This window comes from Mobula birostris, chromosome 26 (genome assembly GCF_030028105.1).
Source record: "Mobula birostris isolate sMobBir1 chromosome 26, sMobBir1.hap1, whole genome shotgun sequence".
Taxonomy (NCBI): Eukaryota; Metazoa; Chordata; class Chondrichthyes; order Myliobatiformes; family Myliobatidae; genus Mobula; species Mobula birostris.
The window spans coordinates 48006750-48031631 of record NC_092395.1 but is presented as its reverse complement, the minus strand read 5'-3'; the positions used below and the strand labels follow the sequence as shown (position 1 = coordinate 48031631).

Genomic DNA, 24882 nt, shown 5'->3' with positions numbered 1-24882 from the left:
CCACATGTTATATATACACACAATTTGCATGCACAGTACAGGCAAAGTAAAGTTTGCTGCCGGTTACAGCTCAGAGTCAGACAGAAAATTGGGTCTCATTACTCATATTAGCATTCTTATAACATATTTTCCACAGTACAGCTTATCTGGAAATACAGAGAACAAAATCCAACTGTCACAGAAGGAGACACACATTTTCTACAAGTTGATAGTCCTGATAACGCTGCAAGTTATGGTCAGTGCTAAGAATAGAACATGATCATGCATGATTTTGAGCAGAGGTGGCATCACACCCTTTGCTAAAGTCACATATTCAATAACTGTGTGGTTCCAAGTGGATCAATAGGGGCTGATACATCCAGAGCTAAAACAGATTCAATGGGTCGAGGTGTGTAGCGAAAGAATTGTCAATGTCTCAGGTTGAAATTGTGCTTCAGGACTGAGGGTGGAGATGAGACATATTCAATTTAAAGTGGAGAGGGGGAGGGTTGAGACAGAGACCAGTAGGAAATATGTAGACCAAGAAGGGGTGAAGGGTGATGGGCAGCTTGAGGGGTGCAGTTGGGAGTCAGAGGCAGGTGGGGTATAGGTGGATACAACACTCACAACACGCTGGAGGAACTCAGCAGGTCGGGCAGCATCCGTAGAAACGATCAGCCAATGTTTCGAGCCGGAACCTTTCGTCAGGACCGTAGGGGGAAGGGGCAGAGGCCCTATAAAGAAGGTGGGGGTAGGGTGGGAAGGAGAAGGCTGGTAAGTTCCAGGTGAAGAATCAGTAAGGGTCTGGTTTTTCACCTGGAACCTACCAGCCTTCTCCTTCTCAACCTCCCTCCACCTCCTTTATAGGGCCTCTGCCCCTTCCCTCTACAGTCCTGACGAAGGGTTCCGGCCCGAAACGTTGGCTGATCATTTCCACGGATGCTGCCCAACCTGCTGAGTTCCTCCAGCATGTTGTGAGTGTTGCTTTGACCCCAGCATCTGCAGATTATTTTGTGTTTATAGGTGGATACAATTGCTGGAGGATGATAGTGAGGACACAAAGGCCACTAGTGCTGGAATCACTCTGATTCTACCAAGTACACTCATTTACCCTGTGCTTTCTTGACCCAAATTATTCACACCACAGGTGTGATGTATTGTATTGTAAATGACAGATGTAGTTTTACTTCAAATGGGAACCTGACCTGCTGATTGCATTGGGAGATCCAATGAATTCTATCTATCTTTAACTTTCAATCCTCAATTAAAATTGCATCATGAAGTACAAAAGGGAAGTTAAAAGAAATATGATTGTGAGTCTATTCCAAATGGATAGCAGCTCATTTGGCCCATACTTCTAAAACTTTAACAGGTGACGGATGCTTTTGAACATGAGATCATTCTATTTGGGGTTTTATTTCCAAAGGAGTTAGAAGTTAGAAAAGAACAGGTTACCTTAATCATGTATTCAATCCGGCTGTGGGAATGCTTCTCAATCACAGACTCGATCCAAATTAGAGGTTTGACCTGGTCATAAAGATGCAAGATCATTAGTACTCTGTGACTTCAGTTTAGTAATGAAATTTAAACAAGGTATGTGTCCTTTGCAGGGTTAACCTACGTTCAATCCAAATAAAATATTCATTAGCTACTACAAGAGTGAAACGATATTCTATGCAGACATACACTGTTCTAACTCTTCACCAAATCCATTTCACAGGTAAAGTGACTTTAAATAATTCAATAAAGATAGTGTAAAAAACTGGCTACATGTTAGAGATTATTTAGCTCTAATAAGCTATCTTTGCCACGTGGATTCAAACAGGAGCGTAGATGCGCAGGGTGTTCATACTTTCTTCAAAACACTGCATTTCACAGCTTCTCCATATTAATTTATCCGATGACAGGTTTGGAGAATAAGCCAAATGCAAATCAATAAATACAGAAGAATACACAGGAAATTAATGCCAAATAAACAAAAGTAGTAATTTCCTTTTTGTAGCCCAGGAACTAACGTAATACAAGCCATAGAAAAAAATCTAAAAGCCTTTAGGATCTAATAGGAAATGGCAAACTGGATCCAAAACTGGGTAGAAGGCATTTCTCTGGCTAGGAGACTGGAATGAGCGGAGAGTCACAAAATAATAGGGAGTCCATTGAAGAATGAACTGAGGAACGAATTTTTTTCATTCATGGCTAAATGATTGTATTCATATCACTTTTTTAAAGAATGAAAAAAGTCAATAGACGTAAGGATAGGGTATGAAATTGGCATTTGATAATTAGATGGGTGTGGTAATGGTCAGGAAACATTGTAGGCAAAGGAATCCATTTCTATACTCTATTAGCCTTGATCGTGTAAATGGCAGAGCAGATTCTCAATGGTCAGAAAAAAGCACTTATTGTCTCTTATGTTCTTCTTTGGAATAGTAGAACACAGGAAGCAATTGTGCCTACATTATCAAGTGTGCTCAAAAAAAAAGACATCACATGTCTGGCCCTAACTTTTAGCTCATTCATTCAATACTGATCTGTCCCAGTCCTCAATTCCTCCTGCATGGCAATTCCACATAACCCCCAATTCCACAATATTTAAAAATGTATCTGCTTCCTCCTGAATTACCTCCAGTAATCTAGTCTGCATAATCCTCCAGGGTGGAGAGTTCCAGAAGTTTACCGCCACCTGCGAGGAGTTCTAATGCAGCTCAGAATTAAATAAACACCCCCATCCCTCCCCACTGATCTCCCTCCTGGCACTTATCCTTGTAAGCGGAACAAGTGCTACACATGCCCCTACACTTCCTCCCTTACCACCATTCAGGGCCCCACACAGTCCTTCCAGGTGAGGCGACACTTCACCTGTGAGTCGGCTGGGGTGATATACTGCGTCCGGTGCTCCCGATGTGGCCTTTTATATATTGGCGAGACCCGACGCAGACTGGGAGACCGCTTTGCTGAACACCTACGCTCTGTCCGCCAGAGAAAGCAGGATCTCCCAGTGGCCACACATTTTCATTCCACGTCCCATTCCCATTCTGACATGTCCATCCACGGCCTCCTCTACTGTAAAGATGAAGCCACACTCAGGTTGGAGGAACAACATCTTATATTCCGTCTGGGTAGCCTCCAACCTGATGGCATGAACATGGACTTCCCTAACTTCCGCTAGTGCCCCACCTCCCCCTAGTACCCCATCCGTTATTTATTTTTATACATACATTCTTTCTCTCACTCTCCTTTTTCTCCTTCTGTCCCTCTGACTATACCCCTTGCCCATCCTCTGTTACCCCCCCCATCTTTCTCCCCAGATCTCCTGTCCCATGATCCTCTCATATCCCCTTTGCCAATCACCTGTCCAACTCTTGGCTCCATCCCTCCCCCTCCTGTCTTCTCCTATCATTTTGGATCTCCCCCTCCCCCTCTCACTTTCAAATCTCTTACTGATTCTTCCCTCAGTTAGTCCTGACAAAGGGTCTCGGCCTGAAATGTCGACTGTACCTCTTCCTAGAGATGCTGCCTGGCCTGCTGCGTTTACCAGCAACTTTGATGTGTGTTGCTTAAATAAACACCAGTGTTTATAAGGCAGTTGTATGACTGGGAAAAACTTTGGAAACCACCACTTATTGATGCCCATTTCCTTACTTAAGGACTCATTCAACAATCAAGGTTATGGAACATGTTGCATTTGGTGTTCTGATGAGTTAAAATAGGTCAAAATAAATAACTTTAAGCTCACCAGCACCTCCACTTACACAGGAGGCTAAAGAAATTTGGCTTTGAAATTCATCAAATTTTATCAATGAACCACAGAAAGCAACCCATCTGGATGCATCACAATTAAGTATGGCAGCTTAAGAGCGCAAGAAACTGCAGAGAGCTGTGGACATAGCTCAGGGCATCATGGAAACCAGCCTCCCTCTCCATGGACTCTTGACTACATTTCACACTGCCTTATAGAGCAGCCAACATAATCAAAGACCACACCCACATCTGTTTCTGTTCTTCCCCCCTCCCACTGGAAGGAAAATATAAAAAACTTAAAATTATATACCATAAGGCCCAAGGACAGCTTCTTATCCAGTGGTTATAAGACTTTTGAACTGTCCTCTATTACATTAAGATGAACTCTTGACCTCACAATCTACCTCATTATGACTTTGTCTACCTACACTGCACATTCTCTGCAACTATAACACTATTCTGCACTTTATTACTGTTTTACCTTGTAATAACTCAATGCATTGTTGTAATGAATTGACCTATATAAACCGTATGAAAAACAAGTTTTTCACTGTACCTTGGTACATGTAACAATAATGGACCACTGTATTTGTCATGGTTGAACATTTTGTTCTATGGCTTTTAAAATCAAAACAAGGTAATTAACAGAAAGTACAGCACAATAAAGACATCCAGATTCTCACACTTACAGCTGACCGATTCAACAGCTGTCCATTCATCTCCTGCCATGCTACCTCTTTAGTCATCTTGCCCAACAGATATCCTCCTCTTCATAACCTCAACCCAGCCTAACAAGTTCTTATTCTTACAATTCAAAATCATTGTGTTAAATCAATAGCTTCCTTCTCCCTTCTAAATTCTCTGTATGGCTTCTTTAAAAAGATCCTGATCAAGTGTAATAAAAATGCAAAGTAATTTCTTAGCAGAAATGGATTTCGATATTGAAACCCTCAGTATTGGTTTTAGTAAATTTAAACACTGTCAGCTTACTGTCATATACTATGGCCTTCATTTCATTAACAGTTGGCCACAAAAGGAAGCAGTGTCACTATGTGATTTTTCATTTGATCAATGGACTAAAAAGTACTTTAATAGCCTGCTGATAATTAATTGTGAATCCAAAGCAGTCCTGCAAACTGCTAGAAGGGATACCAGGCTTCACCTAGTCAGGTCTGCTCATCCAAACTCAGCACAAGGCTTGGTACTTACGTGTGTATTTAAACGATAAGACATCAGCTCAAACTCTCCATCAGGTGGAATGAAAGATATCGTTCTGTCATTCTCAAATCTCGACAGCCGTACACATTGGTGAAATTTCACATCTTCTAACTCTACAGATTTGCTTTTCCCTCCTGCCTCAGGAAAGAAAGAGAACCTCTGTAACAGGTTTATATGCCAGCCTCTAATCTTGTTCAAAAGGAATTTTTAAACAGTTTGTCAACTACTATTCTTAAACACAAACACTTTAAGAACCAACCAGTGACTTTCTAACTCTAAACAAAAGAAATTATGATATTGTATTTCATGCCAGAAGTAAGTGGCTTTACAAGCTCCTCTGTTACAGGTTTGTAATATATTAATAAGCCAAAATCGAGGCAACTTGGTGCCAAATTTTATTTAACAATAGTTAACTAACAATAGGTATCTACACTTTTCCACAGGATTACCAATTTGGCATTTTAGGTAAGAGATTCTGTATGCCTATTAGTTTTCAATCTTTGAGAATCTCAGGTGAACTTAATAAAATAGTAACTGCACTCTCAGTTATGTACTCATTATGACAAGGATACAACATTTTTACAAGTTCTTAAATACTGTTAAACGGGCAATCATTTCATAATGGATTGAATCTATGATTATTTGCGAGGTCTCGCTGCTTCTCTGTTATCCCTAGAAAACAGCTTCCTGTAATGAATTTCACCCAGTTTGCTGGGCAACTATTAAGCAACTCTATCGCTTTTTCCATAGGTTTCCGCTTCTTTTGTCTTCTGCTTTAATCTTTTTAAAGTGGATCAATAATCTGAGCCTGCCTTTGAATTCCAAACATTATTTTCAGTCCTTCTTTTGGGTCGGCAATTTTGGCCAAGATGGTTATTAACCCTTGGTACATAGGGAGGTCTCATGATTGGCCACTGCATGTGATAACGCAACTCCTTCAATTCAAAGTTCAAAGCAAATTTATTATCCTAGAACATCATGTCATCATATACACCCCGAAATTCGTTTTGTTGCAGTTGTAATCAGTAAATCCAAGAAACATAACAGAATCATTGAAAGACCACATCCAACAGAACAGACAACCAACGTGCAAAAAGACAACTACACAAATACAAAATAAAAAATAAATAAGCAATAAATATTCAGAATACGACTTGAAAAGTCATTGAAAATGAATTCATAAGTTGTGGGAACAGTTCAGTGATGGGGCGATTGAAGTTGAGTGAAGTCCTCCCCTTTGGTTCACAGGAGTGATAGTTGAAGGATAATAACTATTCCTAAATCTGGTGGTGTGGGTTTCTGTAGCAGTGAAAAGAGAGTGGTGGTGGCCCTTGATGATAGATGCTGCTTTCCTGCCACAGCACTGTGTAGACGTGCTCAGTAGTGGGGAGGGCTTTACCCATGAATGGCTGGGCTGTCCGTATCCACCAGTTCTTGTAGGCTTTTCCATTCATGGACATTGGTGCTTTCATACTAGGCCATAATGCGATCAGTTAATATATTTTCCACCTCACATCTATAGGAGTTTGTCAAAGTGTTAGATATCATTCCAAATCTTTGCAAACTTTTAAGGATATAGAGGAGATGCCATGCTTCCTTCGTAATTGCACTTACGTTCTGGGCCCAGAACAGATCCTCTGAAATGATAATACCGGGGAATTTAAAATTGCTGACCCTCTCCACCTCTGATCCCCTGATGAAGACTGGCTCATGGACCTCCAGTTTTCTCCTCCTGAAGTCAAAAATCAGTTCCCTGGTCCTGCTGGCATTGCGTGAGATGCTACGAGACCACTCAGTCAGATTTTCAATCTCCCTCCTATATGGTGGTTCATCACCACCTTTGATTCGTCCAACGACAGTGGTGTCGTCAACAAATTTAAATATCACACTGGAGCTGTGCTTAGGCTCACAGCGATAAGAGTAAAGTAGAGGGAGAGGCTAAGCACACAGCCTGGTGATGCACCTGTGCTAAAGGAGATTGTGGAGGAGTTGTTGTTGTCAATCAGAAGTAACTGGTGTCTGAAAGTGAGGAAATGTGTAGTTCTTGAAGCGTATTGATTCGTTCTGATGGGATGATAGTATTAAATACCAAGTCGTAGTCAATGAAGAGCGTCCTTGCTATGCAGATGTTCAAGGGCTGAGTGAAGAGCCAATGAAATAGCATCTGCTGTGGACCTGTTGTGATGGTAGACAAACTGAAGCAGATCCAAGTCACTTCTCAGGCAGGAGTTGATGTGCTTCATCACCAACCTCTCAAAGCATTTCAGCAGTGTATCTAAGTGCAACTGGACAACAGTCATTGAGGCAGATTACCACATTTTTCTTCCTCATCGGTTTAATTGAAGCTGCTTGACGCAGGTGGGTATATCAGACTGCCGAACGAGAGGTTAAAGATATCGGTGAACACTCCAGACAGTTATCGGCACAGAACTTTAGTAATCAGCCAAGCACCCCATTGGGGCCAGATGCTTCCTGTGGGTTCACCTTCCTAAAGGATACTCTTCACATCAGCCTCAGAGATAAATCACAGGGTCATCGGGGGCTGTGGGCACTTGTGAAAGTTCCTGCAGTCAAAGCACGCATAGAAGGCAGAGTTTATCTGGGACTATTTTTATAAAGTCCATGACAACCGTGATGTATTCATTCAGATCCTCTGATAAGTCCTTGAACATGGCCCAGTCTGCTGACTCAAAGCCATCCTGTAGCCACTTCTCCACCTCTTGCAACCACCATTTTGTTGTCCTTGTCTCTGGTGCCCTTCTCTTTAGTCTCTGCCTGTATGCAACTAGGAGGACAACCAAGTGATTAGATTTCCCGAAATGCAATCTAGGCAAGGATGAGCGGGCATTACTTATCTTAGTATAGCAATAGTCTAGTATGATGGGCCCCCTGGTGCTGCAGGCTATGATGATGATGATGATAATAATCCGGCAAATATTTCTTCAAACAAGCCTGACCGAAGTCCCCGACTATAATTTGAAATACATCAAATGATAACGAACCCCATGTGAAACTTCTCCATTTTGCCATCGCTTGGGTTGGGAAGTGGTCTCCTACCAATCCCACAACCCAACAAAGGACACAGTTGAGAAACATCACAAGTTGTTGTAACAATTGCCCAGAAGGAAGGGATTTAAAAAAAAATTGAGAAGTTACACCCAGCCATCTTTTATAGCAATTGTGTAGGCTGGCATCTTCATAAAGTTTGTTCCAAATACTCTCTGCACACATTTCTGGAGTGAACTGATACCTTAGCTCTTCTTAGGGGTTTCAATCAACTAAGCATGGGTGCCCAGTCTGGGGCACAGAAGGACTGTTGCTGGCACAAAGGCTAAAAGATTCATCTTCACTGGCTGGTAGATGCGATGGGGAAGGGGTTAATTTCCATCAATTCACAGAGTTATCAAAATGAGGCAGAGATCCATTAAAGCAAAAATGCCCAATGTGGAGCTAATGATGACTGTACTTCAAACAGACATTTCTTTGACTGAAACACTTTTGAATGGTCTGCAGACATTAAAGGTGTTAAGTCAACTAACATTGATCTTTTCCTGACTGAAGAAACAGAAGCAATGTATATCACAAAATAAATTTTATTTGTTACAATGAAAACTATACTTCTTTGCTCACGAATTTTCTCTGCCATTGTTTCTGACTTATCAGTCCACAACTGAAAAGTGTACTAAGTTTGTTCCTGAATTACTAGCTTGAATGCTGGATATCACTAGCTTATTTGTGTTTTACTAAGGTACTCAAAATGTGCTACACAAAGACAAAACAAAAATAGAAAATGGTGGAAATACTCAGCAGGCCAGGCTACATTTGTGGAAATATAAACAGAACTGAAAAAGACGATACAAGAAGCTTAAAGCCTCATGGAGGGTGAAAGAGGGTGCATTTCTGATAGGGTAAAACCAGTGACCAAGGAGTCTTAGCAATAAACAAGGTTAACTGGTAAGTTAATGGGAGAAGTTAGCAGGTGAGCATAAAAATGAAAGAAACAAAAGAATGTAGGAGTTGTGAAACGCAGAGCACAAACCCAGCAGGCATATTCTCCAATCTCCTAGAGCAGCGGTCCCCAACCACTGGGCCGCAAAGCATGTGCTACCGGGCAGTGAGGAAACGATATGAGTCAGCTGCACCTTTCTTCACTCCCTGTCACTCACTGTTGAACTTGAACATAGGGTTGCCAACTGTCCCGTATTTGCCAGGACATCCCGTACATTGGGCTAAATTGGTTTGTCCCATACTGGACTGCCCTTGTCCCGTATTTCCCCTGCTAAGGTAGAATGTTCCTATGAAACCTTTTGTGCCGAAATGGCGTGAAGTGAAGCAGCAATTACCATTAATTTATATGGGAAAAATTTTTGAGCGTTCCCAGACCCAAAAATTAATCTAACAAGTCATACCAAGTAACACATAAAACCAAAAATAACTAACACTAACATATAGTAAAAGCAGGGCTGATATGATAAATACACAGCCTATATAAAGTAGAAATAATGCATGTACAGTATAGTCGGGAAGATGAAGACAAAACCGATTTGTGGGGGGAGAAAAGAATCGGCATGTACGTGCATGCGCACACAGGTGCCTGCGCAAGGCGTCATGGTAGTCTTTCCTGGGGTAAAGTGTCCTGGGATTTGACTGCTACTTTTGTCCCTTATTTCAGAGTGAGAAAGTTAGCAACCCTAACTGTAAAAGACATGTTGAGGTGAGTTTGACCCTACTTGAACACCCAACACCCCCCGGTCGGCCAGCCTCCAAGACTATTGTCAATACTAAACTGGTCTGCGGTGCAAAAAAGGTTGGGGACCCCTGTCCTAGAGAAAAGAAGAATGGCAAAAAAAATAGCTGAGCTAATACTACATAGGCTGACTAAACTACATGCAGTCTAATCTGCTGAGTATTTCCAGCACAAGCAGTTTTTTAAAATATTTTCATTAGCACTGACATATATTTCATATTTCTCATGAAATAAGTATAATAGGTAACATCAAACTCAGCCACTTCTTTGAAAAAAATTTCTTGCTGAGAAAAAACAAGTTAACAAGAGTTTTGTTTTCATTAGAGATTTGGCTTTGGGAAATATACAACACAGAACTGCTTTAATGCAGTAAAGTTACATGACAGATATTTTCCTAAAGGTTTGTTACAGCCAAGTCAGTTCCTAACTACAAGACTACAACACAAGAACAGCTGGCACAAACAAGATTGTTGGTGGTTTAAGTGCAACAGATCATTGCTGACAATATAACATCTGGAAATTCATTGGTTTAATAAAAATAACATTTGGATTTTTAAAATACCTTCTGGTTAATCTTCTAAAATGTGTTTGTGTTCTCATTTCACTAACAGCACTGAAGACCATGACAACTAGAAAGTTTGCTGATTCCACCCAGCTTAGCATATTTCTCTGGCTGCACTTTTATGCACACAGTGCCTCAAGAACAGAGAAGCTTTCTACAGCACCCTTGCCAATGTTTACCCCTTAACAACATCACAAACATACTATCTGGTCACTTTTCAGAAACTGGAAGTAACAACTTGGGTGTGTAATTGGCCAAAGAACAAGAGGTAGACAGCAGTGGGAATTAGGACTACTGCTATTTTTGCTGTTTACAAGTGACTCGGACATGTAAACTGACCACAATTTCAAAGCTTGTGAACAATACATAATGTGGCCATGTAATAATGAAAGAAGCACACTGTTCCAAGTAAAAGACAGATTGTGAAATTGATATAATTCATCACTCATAATTGGAGACAGACGCATTTTAAGAAATCCAAACGGAGAGGTAGTAACAATTTGAGGTGGATGTGAGCACACAGACACTTGCGAGAGATATTTGCTGACTCTTGAGAGACTGTAAAACGTACGTGGTTTTGTAAGTATGGCGTTGAATAAATTCTAAACCTCTACAAATCTGGTTAGGTGTCAGAAAATGAGTGTCCTTTATCAAAAAGTACAAAGCCACAGTGGTGAGTCACCAAGTTGGAAGTGTTCTTTTTATAGTACGGAGAGAGAAGGGAAGACCCAACAGAGGCATTAGAAACTACAAAAGATTTATGAGAAGTGGTAGAAAAATTTCCTGTTGCCAAAAAGGGTGATGAAACCAGATTCTGTTGGAACTTTCAAAACACAACTGGACAATTATTTAAAGAAGACTTTTGCAGCTATAAGGAAAAATTGAGGCATGGTACTAAATTAGACCACACTTTCAAAGAGTCCACTCAGAATGACAAGTTAAATAGTCGCCTTCTCCACTGTAATATATATGGAACATTGCACTGTGTAGATCAGCTTTCTATATTACAACATATAACTCCACTTTGAATACTTACCAACAGCAATAAAGAATGCCATGCAATGGTAGATGCATATTGAATGCAAATTCCACTGATTGCACAACATGGAGTGTAGAGTTCCACAGCAACATCTCAACTCAACATAATCTCCAGCTGGGTAAAAAAAAACCTGCCCACATACATAGCTAATTATCACTAAAGCTGGAACATAGCCTGTTTCTACCCCAGTCTCAGTTATTTGCTGCTTCATTATCTGCACTCCAACCCACCGACCTTCATTCACTCTTCTCTGCTCATGTACCTCACTGCATTCATTTCTTTTTTTCCCTCCCCCAGACATTCTGTGGCTCCCACCATCTTTTTTTTAATTTGTTAAGAAGAAATTGGCCAAAATAAATCCTTGTTTGCTATTCAGAGAGATGCTGGCTTATCTCTGATCAAGTGTCATATTCCCATATTTGTTCTACATCTCCAAATAATAATTGACCATAATCACCTGTTTGTGATAGGAGTCCCAGAGATCCACCTTCCTCTGGAGTAGTGATTCTTACACAATCTTTTGTAAAGTCTATAAGGCACAGCATCAGCTATGATTTTGCTGAACAGTGAATTTAGGTTTTTAGGACCGTATTACCTTTTCCTACTGCTTTTGTTTATATCTTAGACTCCACGACCAGATTTTTGATTTCCTAAACCCAAATCTCTGTTTGCCTTAACGGTTCTCCATATCATCTTGGAAGTTTTATGAAGGTACAATGACAATCTGAGTCCCCAGAAGTTCAACCCTGGTTTACACAAGCTCTCCATGCAATTCAACAGAGTATAGGCATTATTCTGGTAAGTACATAAGCTATGATGCTCAAAACTGTAACATGCACCATATGTTCTCATATAGGACTTTATACAGTTGCAGCATAACTTTACTTCATTTTGTATTTCAAATCTCTCAAAATGGCATACACTCCATTTTTCATTTTGTTTATTTTCTGTTCAAGACACTTTAATAATCTAGTTAGATGGATCCAACTTTTAAGTCTCTTTGTATCTCCATTATTTCAATGCAGTGAAAGCATCAAGATTAAATGTTTTAGGTCAAAAGTACTTGTATTACAAATATCTGTATTTAAATATTTCACAAAGAGAACAGTCTATTGGAAAGGCACAAACCTTTCACTACTGATGAAATACCTTTGCAATGCAGTTACCCTTGTAAAAATGTTGAAATATAGTTACCAATTAGCACAGAAGAGTATATATATTTTTATAAAAGAGATATTAATCAATATTAGTCAGAATGAGAAGTCATTGCTCTTCTTCCTTAATGCATCTAAATGTAAATGCCTTTACATTTCCCCAGAGCTACAGTTCACCCACTCAGACTCAATTTCTTTAAATTTTATCATTTGTTTGGTGGTTTCCGTTTTACATAAACATGTTATTCAAAACAACAAGATATCTCAAAACTCAATTACCAAACTCCAAATACGCATAATATGCACCATTTATCATTTATTCGATGAAAGGATCAAACTTCCGACAGTTAACATTTGCATAAAAAAATAAGAATACTCACGGCCTGTGTTCTCAAACAATACTTTGTCATTTAGTCCAAGTCTCAGCTCTGGCATTCCTGACAGGAACACTCGCATTTTGATGGAGCCCACAATTTCACTACGTAATACATTTCCATTAGCACTTACCTAGATTGGGAGAAAGGAAGATGATCTTGACTAGAGAACAGTTTCTCATGGCTTTCCACTTCAAACAAAGTGCATTCAATAACAGTCTAAAATCCTTAGAATATCGGTGACTTGTTGATTACATTTTTTCAAATATTCAAGAAATGTTTGGCTACCTTCAGAAAGTTCATCATATTAAAGAACTTCAACAATGAAAATGGCAATTTTTTTTATTCACCATGTTTTCATTTAAGGGTTAATTATTACTGTAACCAGTTTCTCCAGGATGATAACTTTATTGGTTGCATAGCCTTGTCTGGAACGACATTATTAAATTATGAGTAAGAAAATAACCCAGGCTTGCAAATGATTGTTACAGAATGTATTTTCGTACAGTAAACATGGGAAGATCAAACTGGAAGTGAGAGTTTAATGTACATTTTGTACTAACCCATTACAGAAGTCTACAGGAATGAACTAACAACAATACATTGTCTTCCTCTACTGCTCCCTTCAATAGGTTTGTACATCATACAAAGCTCTTGGGCTCCAAGAATGAGATGTTTAACAAGTAAAGAAGAGATTGACAAGAGTTTGACAGGCTGGGGAAGAAAATGTGAATCAGAATCCGAATCCGGTTTATTATGAATTTTGTTAACTTAACAGCAGCAATACAATGAAATAAAAAATAACTATGAATTACAGTAAATATATATCTATTAAATCGTTGAATTAAAATTAGCAGTGCAAAAATAGAAAAAAAAAATGTGATGTAGTGTTCATGGGTTCAATGCCCATTCAGAAATCAGATGGCAGAAGGGAAGAAGCTGTTCCTGAATTGGTGAGTGTATGTCTTCAGGCTTCTGTACCTCCTTCCTGACAGTAACAATGAGAAGAGGGCATGTTCTGGGTGATGGAGATCCTTAATAATGGACATCACCTTTCTGAGGCACTGCTCCTCGAAGGTATCTTGAATACTTCAGAGGCTAGTACCCATGATGGAGCTAATTTTACAACTTTCCGTAGCTTCTTTCGATCCTATGCAGTAGTCCCCAACACCCCCACCCCCCATACCAGACGGTGGTGCAGCCTGTCAGAACGGTCTCCACAGTACATCTGTACAAGTTTGAGCATTTTAGGTGACCAAACAAATCTCCTCAAACTCCGAATGAAATACAGCCACTGTCTTGTCTTATTTATAACTGCATCAATATGTTGGGACCAGGTGAGATATTGACACCCAGGAACTTGAAATTGTTCACTCTCTCCACTTCTTATCCCTCTGAGGATTGGTTTGTGTTCCCTCATCTTACCCTTTCTGAAGTCCACAATCAGCTCTTTGGTCTTACTGATGTCGGGTACAAGGTTGTTGCTGCGACACCACTTAACTAGTTAGTACATCTTGTTCCTGTACACCCTCTCATCTCCATCTGAGATTTTGCCAACAATGGTTGTATCATCAGCAAATTTATAGATGGCATTTGAGCTATGCCTAGCCACACAGTCACGGGTATAGAAAGTACAGCAGTGGGGTAAGCACATATCGATGCGCCAGTGTTAATCATCAGCAAGCAGATGTTATTACCAATCCACACATTGTGGTCCAGTTAGGAAGCCAAGAACCCAATTGCAGAGGGAAGTACAGAGGTCCTGGTTCTGTAGCTTTTCGATCAGGACTGAAGGACAGCATCCTGACACAGGTATTTGTATTGTCCAAATGATCCAAGGCTACATGGAGAACCATTGAGATTGTATCTGTCAGAGACCTATTGGGGCAATATTCAAACTGTAGTGGTTCCAGGTCCTTGTGGAGACAGGAGTTGATTCCAGCCATGACCAACCTCTCAAAGCATTTCATCACCGTAGGCGCGAGTGCTACTGGACGATAGTCTTTAAGGCAGCTCACACTACTCTTCTTGGGCACTGGTGTAATTGTTGTCCTTTTGAAGCAGATGGGAACTTGCGACCACAGCAGCGAGAGATTGAAAATGACTTTGAATACACCCACCAGTTGGTTGTCACAAATTTTCAGAGTTTTATCTGGGCCCGTCGCCTTGCGACCATTCACCCTCCTGAAAGATAGCTTGTCATCAGCCCCCAGGACACAGATCACAGGGTCATCGGGTGCAGCAGGATCTTCACAGCTGTAGTTATAGTCTCAATTTCAAAGTGGGAATAAAAGACGTTGAGCTTGTCTGGTAATGAAGCATCACTGTCATTCATGATGTTGGGTTTTGCTTTGTAGGAACTAATGGCTTGCAAACCCAGCCAAAGTTGACGTGTATCTGATGTTGCCCCAAGCTTGCTTAGAATTGTTTCTTCCCTCTTGAGATAGCCCTCCATAAGCCGTACCCGGATTTCTTTTACAGACCTGGGTCGTCAGATTTAAATGCCACAGATCTAACGCTCAGCAGATGATAAAACTCCTGGTTCATTTACAGCTTTTGGTTTAGGAACGTACTGCAAGTTTTCATAGGCACAAACTCATCCACACAGGATTTAATGAAGTTAACAAAAACTGTGGCATTCTGATCCACATTTGAAGATGAATCCCTGAATACAGTCCAGTCCACCAATTCAAAGCAGTCCTGTAAACGCTCCTGTGCTTCCCTTATCCATACCTTCTTGGTCCTCACTACTGGTGCTGCAGTCTCAGTCTCTGCCTATATCCAGGCAGTACAAGTACAGCCAAGTGATCAGACTTTCTGAAGTGTAGCACAGTAAACACTCATGATGATGGCAGAACAGTGGTCCAGTGTGTTGCTTCCTCTGGCACTATAAGCGATTTGTTGATGATAATTACTTAGTGACTTTTTCCAGCTGACCTGGTTAAAATCCCCCAAAATAATCGGGAAAGATAGAAGAAAAGCACAGAACAAATCCAGAGTTAGTAAAATCTCTAAATAAAAAAATCAAATTTTAACTGTCTTTATTTGAATGCATGGAGGTTTTACTGTCATAGAGCACTCCAGCACATGTAGTCTGTGCCAAACTATTTTTCTGCCTAGTCCCATCAAACTGCACCTGGATGATATCTTGCCAACCCCCTTTCATCCATGTACCTATCCAAACTTATCTTAAATGTTGCAATTGAACATCCATCCTATCACTTTCACTGGCAGCTTGTTCCACACTTGTTTTTGTCGTAGGAAAGCAGCATCCATCTTCAGGGACTCTCACCACCCTGGTCATGCTCCCTTTTAGCTGCTGCCATCAAAAAGATTGTACCTGACCCTCAGCACTCACACCACCTGGTTCAGGAATGGTAACTACCCCTCAACCATCAGGTTCTTGAACCAAAGGGGATAACTTCATTTACCCCATCACTAAAGTATTCCTTCAACCTATGGACTCACTTTCAAGGACACTTCATCTCATGTTCTCGATATTTATTGTTTTTTATTTCGTATTTTTTTTTCTTTTGGTATTTGCAGTTTGTTGTCTTTTGCACATTGGTTGTATGCTCAGTTGGTGCAGTCTTCCATTGATTCTATTATGGTTATTGGTTTTATTGAGTATGCCCGCAAGAATCTCAGGGTTATATGATGGAATATATGTACTTTGACAATAAATTTACTTTGAACCATCCTCTGAGTGAAGAAGTTACCCCTTACGTTCCCCCTAAATGTTTTACCATTCATCCTAAGGGCTGTATACTAAGCCCCTCCTTTTACTCCCTGTATACCCATGACTGGTTGCCACCCACAGCTCTAATCTGCTAATTAACTGTGCCAACAACACTACATTCATTGGCCTAATCTCAAACAATAACGAAGTGGCCTACAGGGAAGAAGTCATCTCTCCGACACAGTGGTGTCAAGAAAATAACCTCTCCCTCAGTGTCGCAAAAACAAAGGAGCTGGTTGTGGATTACAGGAGGAACAGAGACAGACTAACCCCTATTGACATCAATGGATCTGGGGTTGAAAGAATAAACAGCTTTAAGTTCCTCGGCATCCACATCACCGAGGACCTCACGAGAAATGAACACACCAGCTATGTGGTGAAAAATGCACAACAGCAATACTTTCACCTCAGACAGTTGAGGAAGTTCGGTATGGGCCCCCAAATCCTAAGAACTTTCTACAGGGGCACAATTGAGAGCATCCTGACTGGCTGCATCACTGCCTGGAATGGGAACTGTACCTCTCTTAATCGCAGGATTCTGCAGAGTGGTGCCGACAGCCCAGCACATCTGTAGTTGTGAACTTCCCATGATTCAGGACATATACAAAGACAGGTGTGATAAAAGGGCCCGAAGGATCTTTAGGGGCCCTGAGTCATCCTAACCACCGTCTATTCCAGCTGCTACCATCCAGGAAATGATACCACAGCATAAAAACCAGGACTAACAGGCTCCAGGAAAGCTTCTTCCACTAGGCCATCAGACTGATTAACTCACGCTGATTTGAGTATATTTCTATGTTATATTGACTGTCTTATTTATCATAAATTACTATGATTGCACATTGCACATTTAGATGGAGACGTAACGTGAAGATTTTTACTCCTCATGTATGTGAAGGATGTAAAAAAAATAAAGTCAATTAAATTCAATTCTCCAGTTCCTAGTCTCACACAACCTCAGGCTACGTCCACACTAGACCAGATAATTTTGAAAACACCGGTTTCGTGTAAAAACGACAGGCATCCACACTAGGCGTTTTTAAAAATACCTCTGTCCACATTAAAATGGATATTTGGGCGAATCTCCTCCTACTGGGCATGCGCAAGACACACAGAAAACAAGCAAAGAGGAAACGGTATACTTGGTGCGCGTTTGTTCAGTTACAGACTAGAAAAACTTAAAAGGAAATTGCGAAACGAAAGACTTGGTGCGTGTTTGTCCAGAAACATTTCCTACAGCCGTAGTCTCTTCATCGATGAAAGGAACGACAGCTACAACTAAATGCAATGAGGCTTGTTACTGGGCAAAAGTGAAATTTGCTGTTACCTCATTTGTTTGCCTTTATTTTTGCCATGTCTTTGTGTATGATTTTGCTGTATTTAACATGTGCAATGAAACAAGTTACTGGGCAAAAGTGACAATTGCATCTATCGAATGTTTGCAGAAGCAATACATTAATAAAGCACCTTGTTAAATGTATAAAACATGTCTGCATCAGTGTTGTATTTCCATACACTGTTACATTAGGCCGTTACACATCTACTGTCAGATATAGTTGTGGTGTTGGAGGTTGCGTTCAAGAAAACAATGAAATGCTGCGCTGCTGCCACCATTTGTTCTGGCACCTCATGACAGTGTTTTTAAAATTAACCGGTTACCCCGTACACACTACGCCGGATATTAGGCGTTTTCTGATTTATTCACTCTGGAGAGCGTTTCTGAAAATCTCCATTTTCGGGGGAGGAAAATGCCGTTTCAGGGGGAGGAAAACGCCGTTTCAGTGGGAGGAAAACGCCGTTTCAGTGGGAGGAAAACGCCGTTTCAGTGGGAGGAAAACGCCGTTTCAGGGGGAGGAAAACGCCGTTTCAGTGGGAGGAAAACGCCGTTTCAGTGGGAGGAAAACGCCGTTTCAGTGTGGATGGAGGGTTAATTCGAAGAGAAAAAGCTTCGGTTACAGATTTATCCGGTCTAGAGTGGACGTAGCCTCAGGGGATAAAGCCTGCATGTATTTTATCCAATCTATCTCACAATTTGTACACCTCTACGAGATCGCCCCTCATTCTATTATGCTCTGGGCAATAAAGTCCTAACCTATTCAACCTGTCCCTATATCTCAGATAATTTAGATATACTGCAAACTGTCCTCTCATCAAAACCATTAATTACTGTAGATTGTGAATAACTGGAGTTTCAGCACTGGTCCCAATGGCATTCCACATGATATAACCTTGCAAACTGAATAGGATTCATTTATTCCCAAACAACAGGAATTCTGCAGATGCTGGAAATTCAAGCAACACACATCAAAGTTGCTGGTGAACACAGCAGGCCAGGCAGCACCTGTAGGAAGAGGTGCAGTCGACGTTTCAGGCCGAGTCCTGACGAAGGGTCTCGGCCTGAAACGTCGACTGCACCTCTTCCTACAGATGCTGCTTGGCCTGCTGCGTTCACCAGCAACTTTGATCTGCATTGCTTCATTTATTCCCACTGTTTTCTGTCCGTTAACAAAAATACAGACATCAGCATATGCCAGTTCTCATTTTGTTTAAAAACCTCTTGAGAGGATTCTTAATAGTTTGAGTCCAAGTACACTACATCCATTGGTTCTCCAGCCCCTTATCCATTGTGCAGATGAAGACACTAACATTTCTGCCAAATGTAATTCCCTTTCATAAACCCACATTGAATCTTTCTCATCCTTAGTACCCAAATGCCATCAAGCTACTTCTTTGCAATAGATTCAAGCACATTCTCAGCTCCTAATGTCGGCATCTGCAGGGACTCTGTGTCTTAAGAAGGGGGCAAAGAAGCAAAAAGGAAATTATAGGCCTGTTAGCTTGACATCGGTGGATGGGAAGTTGTTGGAGTTGATTGTCAAGGATGAGGTTACAGAGTAGCTGGAGGCATATGACAAGATAGGCAGAACTCAGCATGGATTCCTTAAAGGAAAATCCTGCCTGACAAACCTATTACAAATTTTTTGAGGAAATTACCAGTAGGCTCGACAAGGGAGATGCAGTGGATGTTGTATATTTGGATTTTCAGAAGGCCTTTGACAAGATGCCACACATGAGGCTACTTAACAAGATAAGAGCCCATGGAATTACGGGAAAGTTACATACGTGTTAAAGCGTTGGGTGATTGGCAGGAGACAGAGAGTGGGAATAAAGGGATCCTCTTCTGGTTGGCTGCTGGTTACCAGTGGTGTTCCACAGGGGTCCGTGTTGGGGCCGCTTCTTTTTACGTTGTACATCAACGATTTGGACTATGGAATAGGTGGCTTTGTGGCTAAGTTTGCTGACGATACAAAGTTAGGTGGAAGGGTTGGTAGTGCTGAGGAAATGCAGAGTCTGCAGAAAGATTTGGATAGATTGGAAGAAAGGGCAGAGAAGTGGCAAATGAAATACAATGTTGGAAAGTGTATGGTTATGCACTTTGGCAAAAGAAATAAACGGGCAGACTATTATTTAAATAGGGAAAGAATTCAAAGTTCTGAGATGCAACGGGACTTGGGAGTCCTCATACAGGATACCCTTAAGGTTAACCTCCAGGTTGAGTTGGTGGTGAAGAAGGCAAATGTAATACTGGCATTCATTTCTAGAGGAATAGAGTATAGGAGCAGGGATGTGATGTTGAGGCTCTATAAGGCACTGGTAAGACCTCACTTGGAGTACTGTGGGCAGTTTTGGTCTCCTTATTCAAGAAAGGATGTGCCGACGTTGGAGAGGGTACAGAGAAGATTCACTGGAATGATTCCAGGAATGAGAGGGTTAACATATGAGGAACGTTTGTCCGCTCTTCGACTGTATTCCTTGGAGTTTAGAAGAATGAGGGGAGACCTGATAGAAACATTTCTAATGTTGAAAGGCATGGACAGAGTGGATGTGGCAAAGTTGTTTCCCATGATGGGGAAGTCTAGTACGAGAGGGCATGACTTAAGGATTGAAGGGCGCCCATTCAGAACAGAAATGCGAAGAAATTTTTTTTAGTCAGAGGGTGGTGAATCTATGGAATTTGTTGCCACGGGCAGCTGTGAAGACCAAGTCATTGGGTGTATTTAAGGCAGAGATTGATAGGTATCTGAGTAGCCAGGGCATCAAAGGTTATGGTGAGAAGGCGGGGGAGTGGGACTAAATGGGAGAATGGATTAGCTCATGATAAAATGGCGAAGCAGACTCATTGGGTCGAATGGCTGACTTCTGCTCCTTTGTCTTATGGTCTTACAGTCTGTAGCTCTCCGTTTCTCGTTCTCTCCACTCTTCTGTCTTAAACTCCTAAGATCACATTTGTTTCCTTCCAATCTATACAAATCATTCTAGAAAATACAGAATTTTGGAAAACAACATGCATCCCCTCCCCCCCATTTCCACCACTTTCATATCTGTGGGATGTGAGGTTTCTGAAATTAGATAGGTGAACTGCCAGCACTGATAGCAACATATGAATATCATCCAATAGCTATTACAGATATGTGATTTAAGGGTGACCAACACTAGGTGCTCAGTATTCCAGACTGGAGTTGTCCAAGCTAAACTGGGGAAAAAAAAACTAAGAGACAGGTTAGTAGATGAACAATGGCAGTTAATCAAATAGCCAGCTTACAACACTCAGCAGGTATTTTTGCCCAACTAGAAAGGAGCACAATGTGTGGTTATCAAAGAAGGTTTCGATAATGTTAAATTGAAAGTGGCAAGAGCTTTTGGTAGGCCAGAGGACTCACCAGCAAAAGACTAAAAATTCGTAAGAGAGAAAATTGATTTTGAGAGAAAACTTATGTGCAATACGGCGAATCAATAATGAGAAACAAAGAAATGGCAAATAAATTAAATTAATTTTGCACCAGTCTTCACCATAGACAGCGCTGCAAATGTCCTCAAAGTAACAGATGGGGTTAATTTCAAATAACATCAAGTACTTGGAAATAGCTCAGTCACAAGGTATGGAGTATCAGAGAACCTCAGGGAACTGAAGGTGGAAATATCACTGGGACCCAATAGATTGGATTTAAGGGTTTTAAAGGAAGCAGTTGCAGTGATAGTAGTCCCAGTCCTGATGAAGGGTCTCGGCCTGAAAAGTCCACTGCTTACTCTTTTCCACAGATGCTGCCTGGCTTGCTGACCTTCTCCAGCATTTTGTGCGTGTTGCAGTGTGAGTAGTCTCATTGGTCGAATTTTTCAAAACTTACTAAGTCACGAATGATGCCGGAAGCTTGCGTAATGTGACTGCTTTGTTCAAAAAGGGAAGAAGACAGAAGGCAGGGAAGTAAAGGTCAGTTAACAACAACTATTTGTAAGATACTAGTTAATGATCAAAGAACTAAGAAACCATATATGAAAGATGAATAAAACTAGTCAAAGAGTTTTATGAAAGGTAAATCACGTTTGATAAATTGGTTTGAATTCTTTGAAGGAAGAATTCTGAGGAAGTTAATCACGGAGAATCTGTAGATGTAATTTAATGAGGTTTCGAAAAGGCATTTGACATGGTGCTACATGAAAGGGTCATGATTAAGAGTCTAAGGTATTGAAAGAAGTGCATTAGCATGAATTGAAAACTGGCTGTCACATAGAAAACAGAGTTGGAATAAGTCCTTTTTCAGGTTGAAAGATTGCAACCAATGGATACTCCAGGGATGCATATTTGGCCTACTAATGTTCACTGTCCACATTAAGGGTACGTTATGATAAGGATGTTATTGGGCGATTGGGCAAAAACCCGACAAATGATGTGTAATAGAAACCAGAGAAAAACTACAGCACAGAAACAGGCCTTTTGGCCCTTCTTGGCCATTTTCTGCCTAGTCCCACTGACCTGCACACGGACCATATCGCTTCATACACCTCCCATCCATGTATCTGTCCAATTTATTCTTAAATGTTAAAAAAGAACCCGCATTTACCACCTCCTCTGGCAGCTCATTCCATACTCTCACCACTCTCTGTGTGAAGAAGCCCCCACCTAATGTTCCCTTTAAACTTTTCCCCCCTCACCCTTAACCCATGTCCTCTGGTTTTTTTCTCCCCTTGCCTCAGTGGAAAAAGCCTGCTTGCATTCACTCTACCAATACCCATCATAATTTTATATACCTCTATCAAATCTCCCCTCATTCTTCTACACTCCAGGGAATAAAGTCCTAACCTATTCAACCTTTCTCTGTAACTGAGTTTCTCAAGTCCCAGCAACATCCTTGTAAACCTTCTCTGCACTCTTTCAACCTTATTTATATCCTTCCTGTAATTTGGTGACCAAAACTGAACACAATACTCCAGATTCGGCCTCACCAATGCCTTATACAACCTCATCATAACATTCCAGCTCTTATACTCAATACTTTGATTAATAAAGGCCAATGTACCAAAAGCTCTCTTTACGACCCTATCTACCTGTGATGCCACTTTTAGGGAATTTTGTATCTGTATTCCCAGATCCCTCTGTTCTACTGCACTCCTCAGTGCCTTACCATTAACCCTGTATGTTCTACCTTGGTTTGTCCTTCCAACGTGCAATACCTCACACTTGTCAGTATTAAACTCTATCTGCCATTTTTTAGCCCATTTTTCCAGCTGGTCCAAGTCCCTCTGCAGGCTCTGAAAACCTTCCTCACTGTCTACTACACCTCTAATCTCTGTATCATCAGCAAATTTGCTGATCCAATTTACCACATTATCATCCAAGATCATTGATATAGATGACAAATAACAATGGACCCAGCACTGATCCCTGTGGCACACCACTAGTCACAGGCCTCCACTCGGAGAAGCAATTCTCTACTACCACTCTTTGGCTTCTACCATTGAGCCAATGTCTAATCCAATTTACCACCTCTCCATGTATACCTAGCAACTGAATTTTCCTAACTAACCTCCCATGCGGGACCTTGTCAAAGGCCTTACTGAAGTCCATGTAGACAATATCCACTGCCTTCCCTTCATCCACTTTCCTGGTAACCTCCTCAAAAAACTCCAATAAATTGGTCAAACATGACCTACCACGCACAAAGCCATGCTGTTGTAATGTAGGTGAGCATGAGGTCACACACTCAGCAAAACAAATCAGAAGGTGGACTATTATCTAAATGGAGACAGACCACAAGTGAGAGAATACAGAGGGATCAAGGTGTTCTAGTGCATGAATTACAAAGAGTTAACAAACAGGTCTAACAAGAAGTAGGCAAATGACATGATGGCCTTTATTGCAAAGAGTGTTGGAGTTTAAGAATAAGATCTCCTACTATCTCTTCTTTCAGTTAGTCCTGACGAAGGGTCTCGGCCCAAAACATCGACTGTACCTCTTCCTATAGATGCTGCCTGGCCTGCTGCGTTCACCAGCAATTTTTATGTGTGTTGCTCAAAAGAACTATAATTGGCCCAATCAAGCAAAGCATTAAGAAAGTAATTTTGAATTATCTGGCTGGCAGGTGAAAATATTCAACATGAGCAAAGAAGCTTTATTTAAAAAATGTTTACAGGATATGAATGTCGCTGGAAATGGCCCTGAACTGAGGAAGCAGTTAGAAGTCAACCAGTCAAATGGGGCTGCAATGACATAACAACAAGACCAGATGTGAATCAGAGATTTACTTCCCTGGAGGACATTAGAGAAACCAGGTGTTTTGTTTTCACACAATCCAATGGTTTCATGGTTACCTCTACTAAAACTAGATTTTCTTTTATTTTCCAAATTTACTTAATTGCTTTGAATTTTAATTTCCCAGCTGCCTCACTGGTTTTGGAAGGTGCGTATCTAACCAATAGGCCAACAGCATAGCCACTGTACTATCATCACTGCTTCCTGCAACTTTACTACGGTTTTATTCCTACAAAAATTATGTAATTTATTAAAGGCAGCAAACTGTGTATTCCTCACTGATGTTGCCCATGAGATTACTTTGGGTAGATAAAAGGGGAGACAGGTGAGAGTAGCAACATCTATATGGTCAACAGGCACCAGGTGTCTACTTATAATTAACTCACCAGCAGGTTGACAGATTCAATAACATCGAGAAACACTTCATTCTTGCGATATTTAATCCCCTCTGATCTCCAAGACACTGCATTGGTAACTGTTGCTGGTGGGCGAGGAGCCCCTGTGTCTAGTTTGTGACCTTCTTGAGTGATGTACCTAAGAATGGAATGAAGAAAAGTTGGAGCCGGCCAACTGTAGTAGACTAAGCATGAGAAATTCAAATATGTAACCTGTAGATAACCCAAGTATCAAAACTTAGCATGCACTAATTGTGAGAAGGATGGAAAATTATGGAGAAGGAATCAGAACAGTACAGCTCAGTCCACTGATTGTGCTGGTTCTGTACAAGAACGATGCAGCTGG

General features: G+C 40.9%; 1 protein-coding gene across 1 annotated transcript in view; it reads right to left on the bottom strand.

Moving 5' to 3' along the window:
* LOC140188355 (AP-1 complex subunit mu-1) overlaps positions 1–24882 on the bottom strand; it is a 131080-nt gene that overhangs the window by 67798 nt on the left and 38400 nt on the right. Inside the window, exons 5-8 of the mRNA XM_072244542.1 lie at positions 24528–24675; positions 12821–12947; positions 4930–5072; positions 1435–1506 (exon numbers count right to left, since the gene is read on the bottom strand). Coding sequence (XP_072100643.1) covers positions 1435–1506; positions 4930–5072; positions 12821–12947; positions 24528–24675 — 490 coding nt within the window. The remainder of the gene's footprint in view (positions 1–1434; positions 1507–4929; positions 5073–12820; positions 12948–24527; positions 24676–24882) is intronic.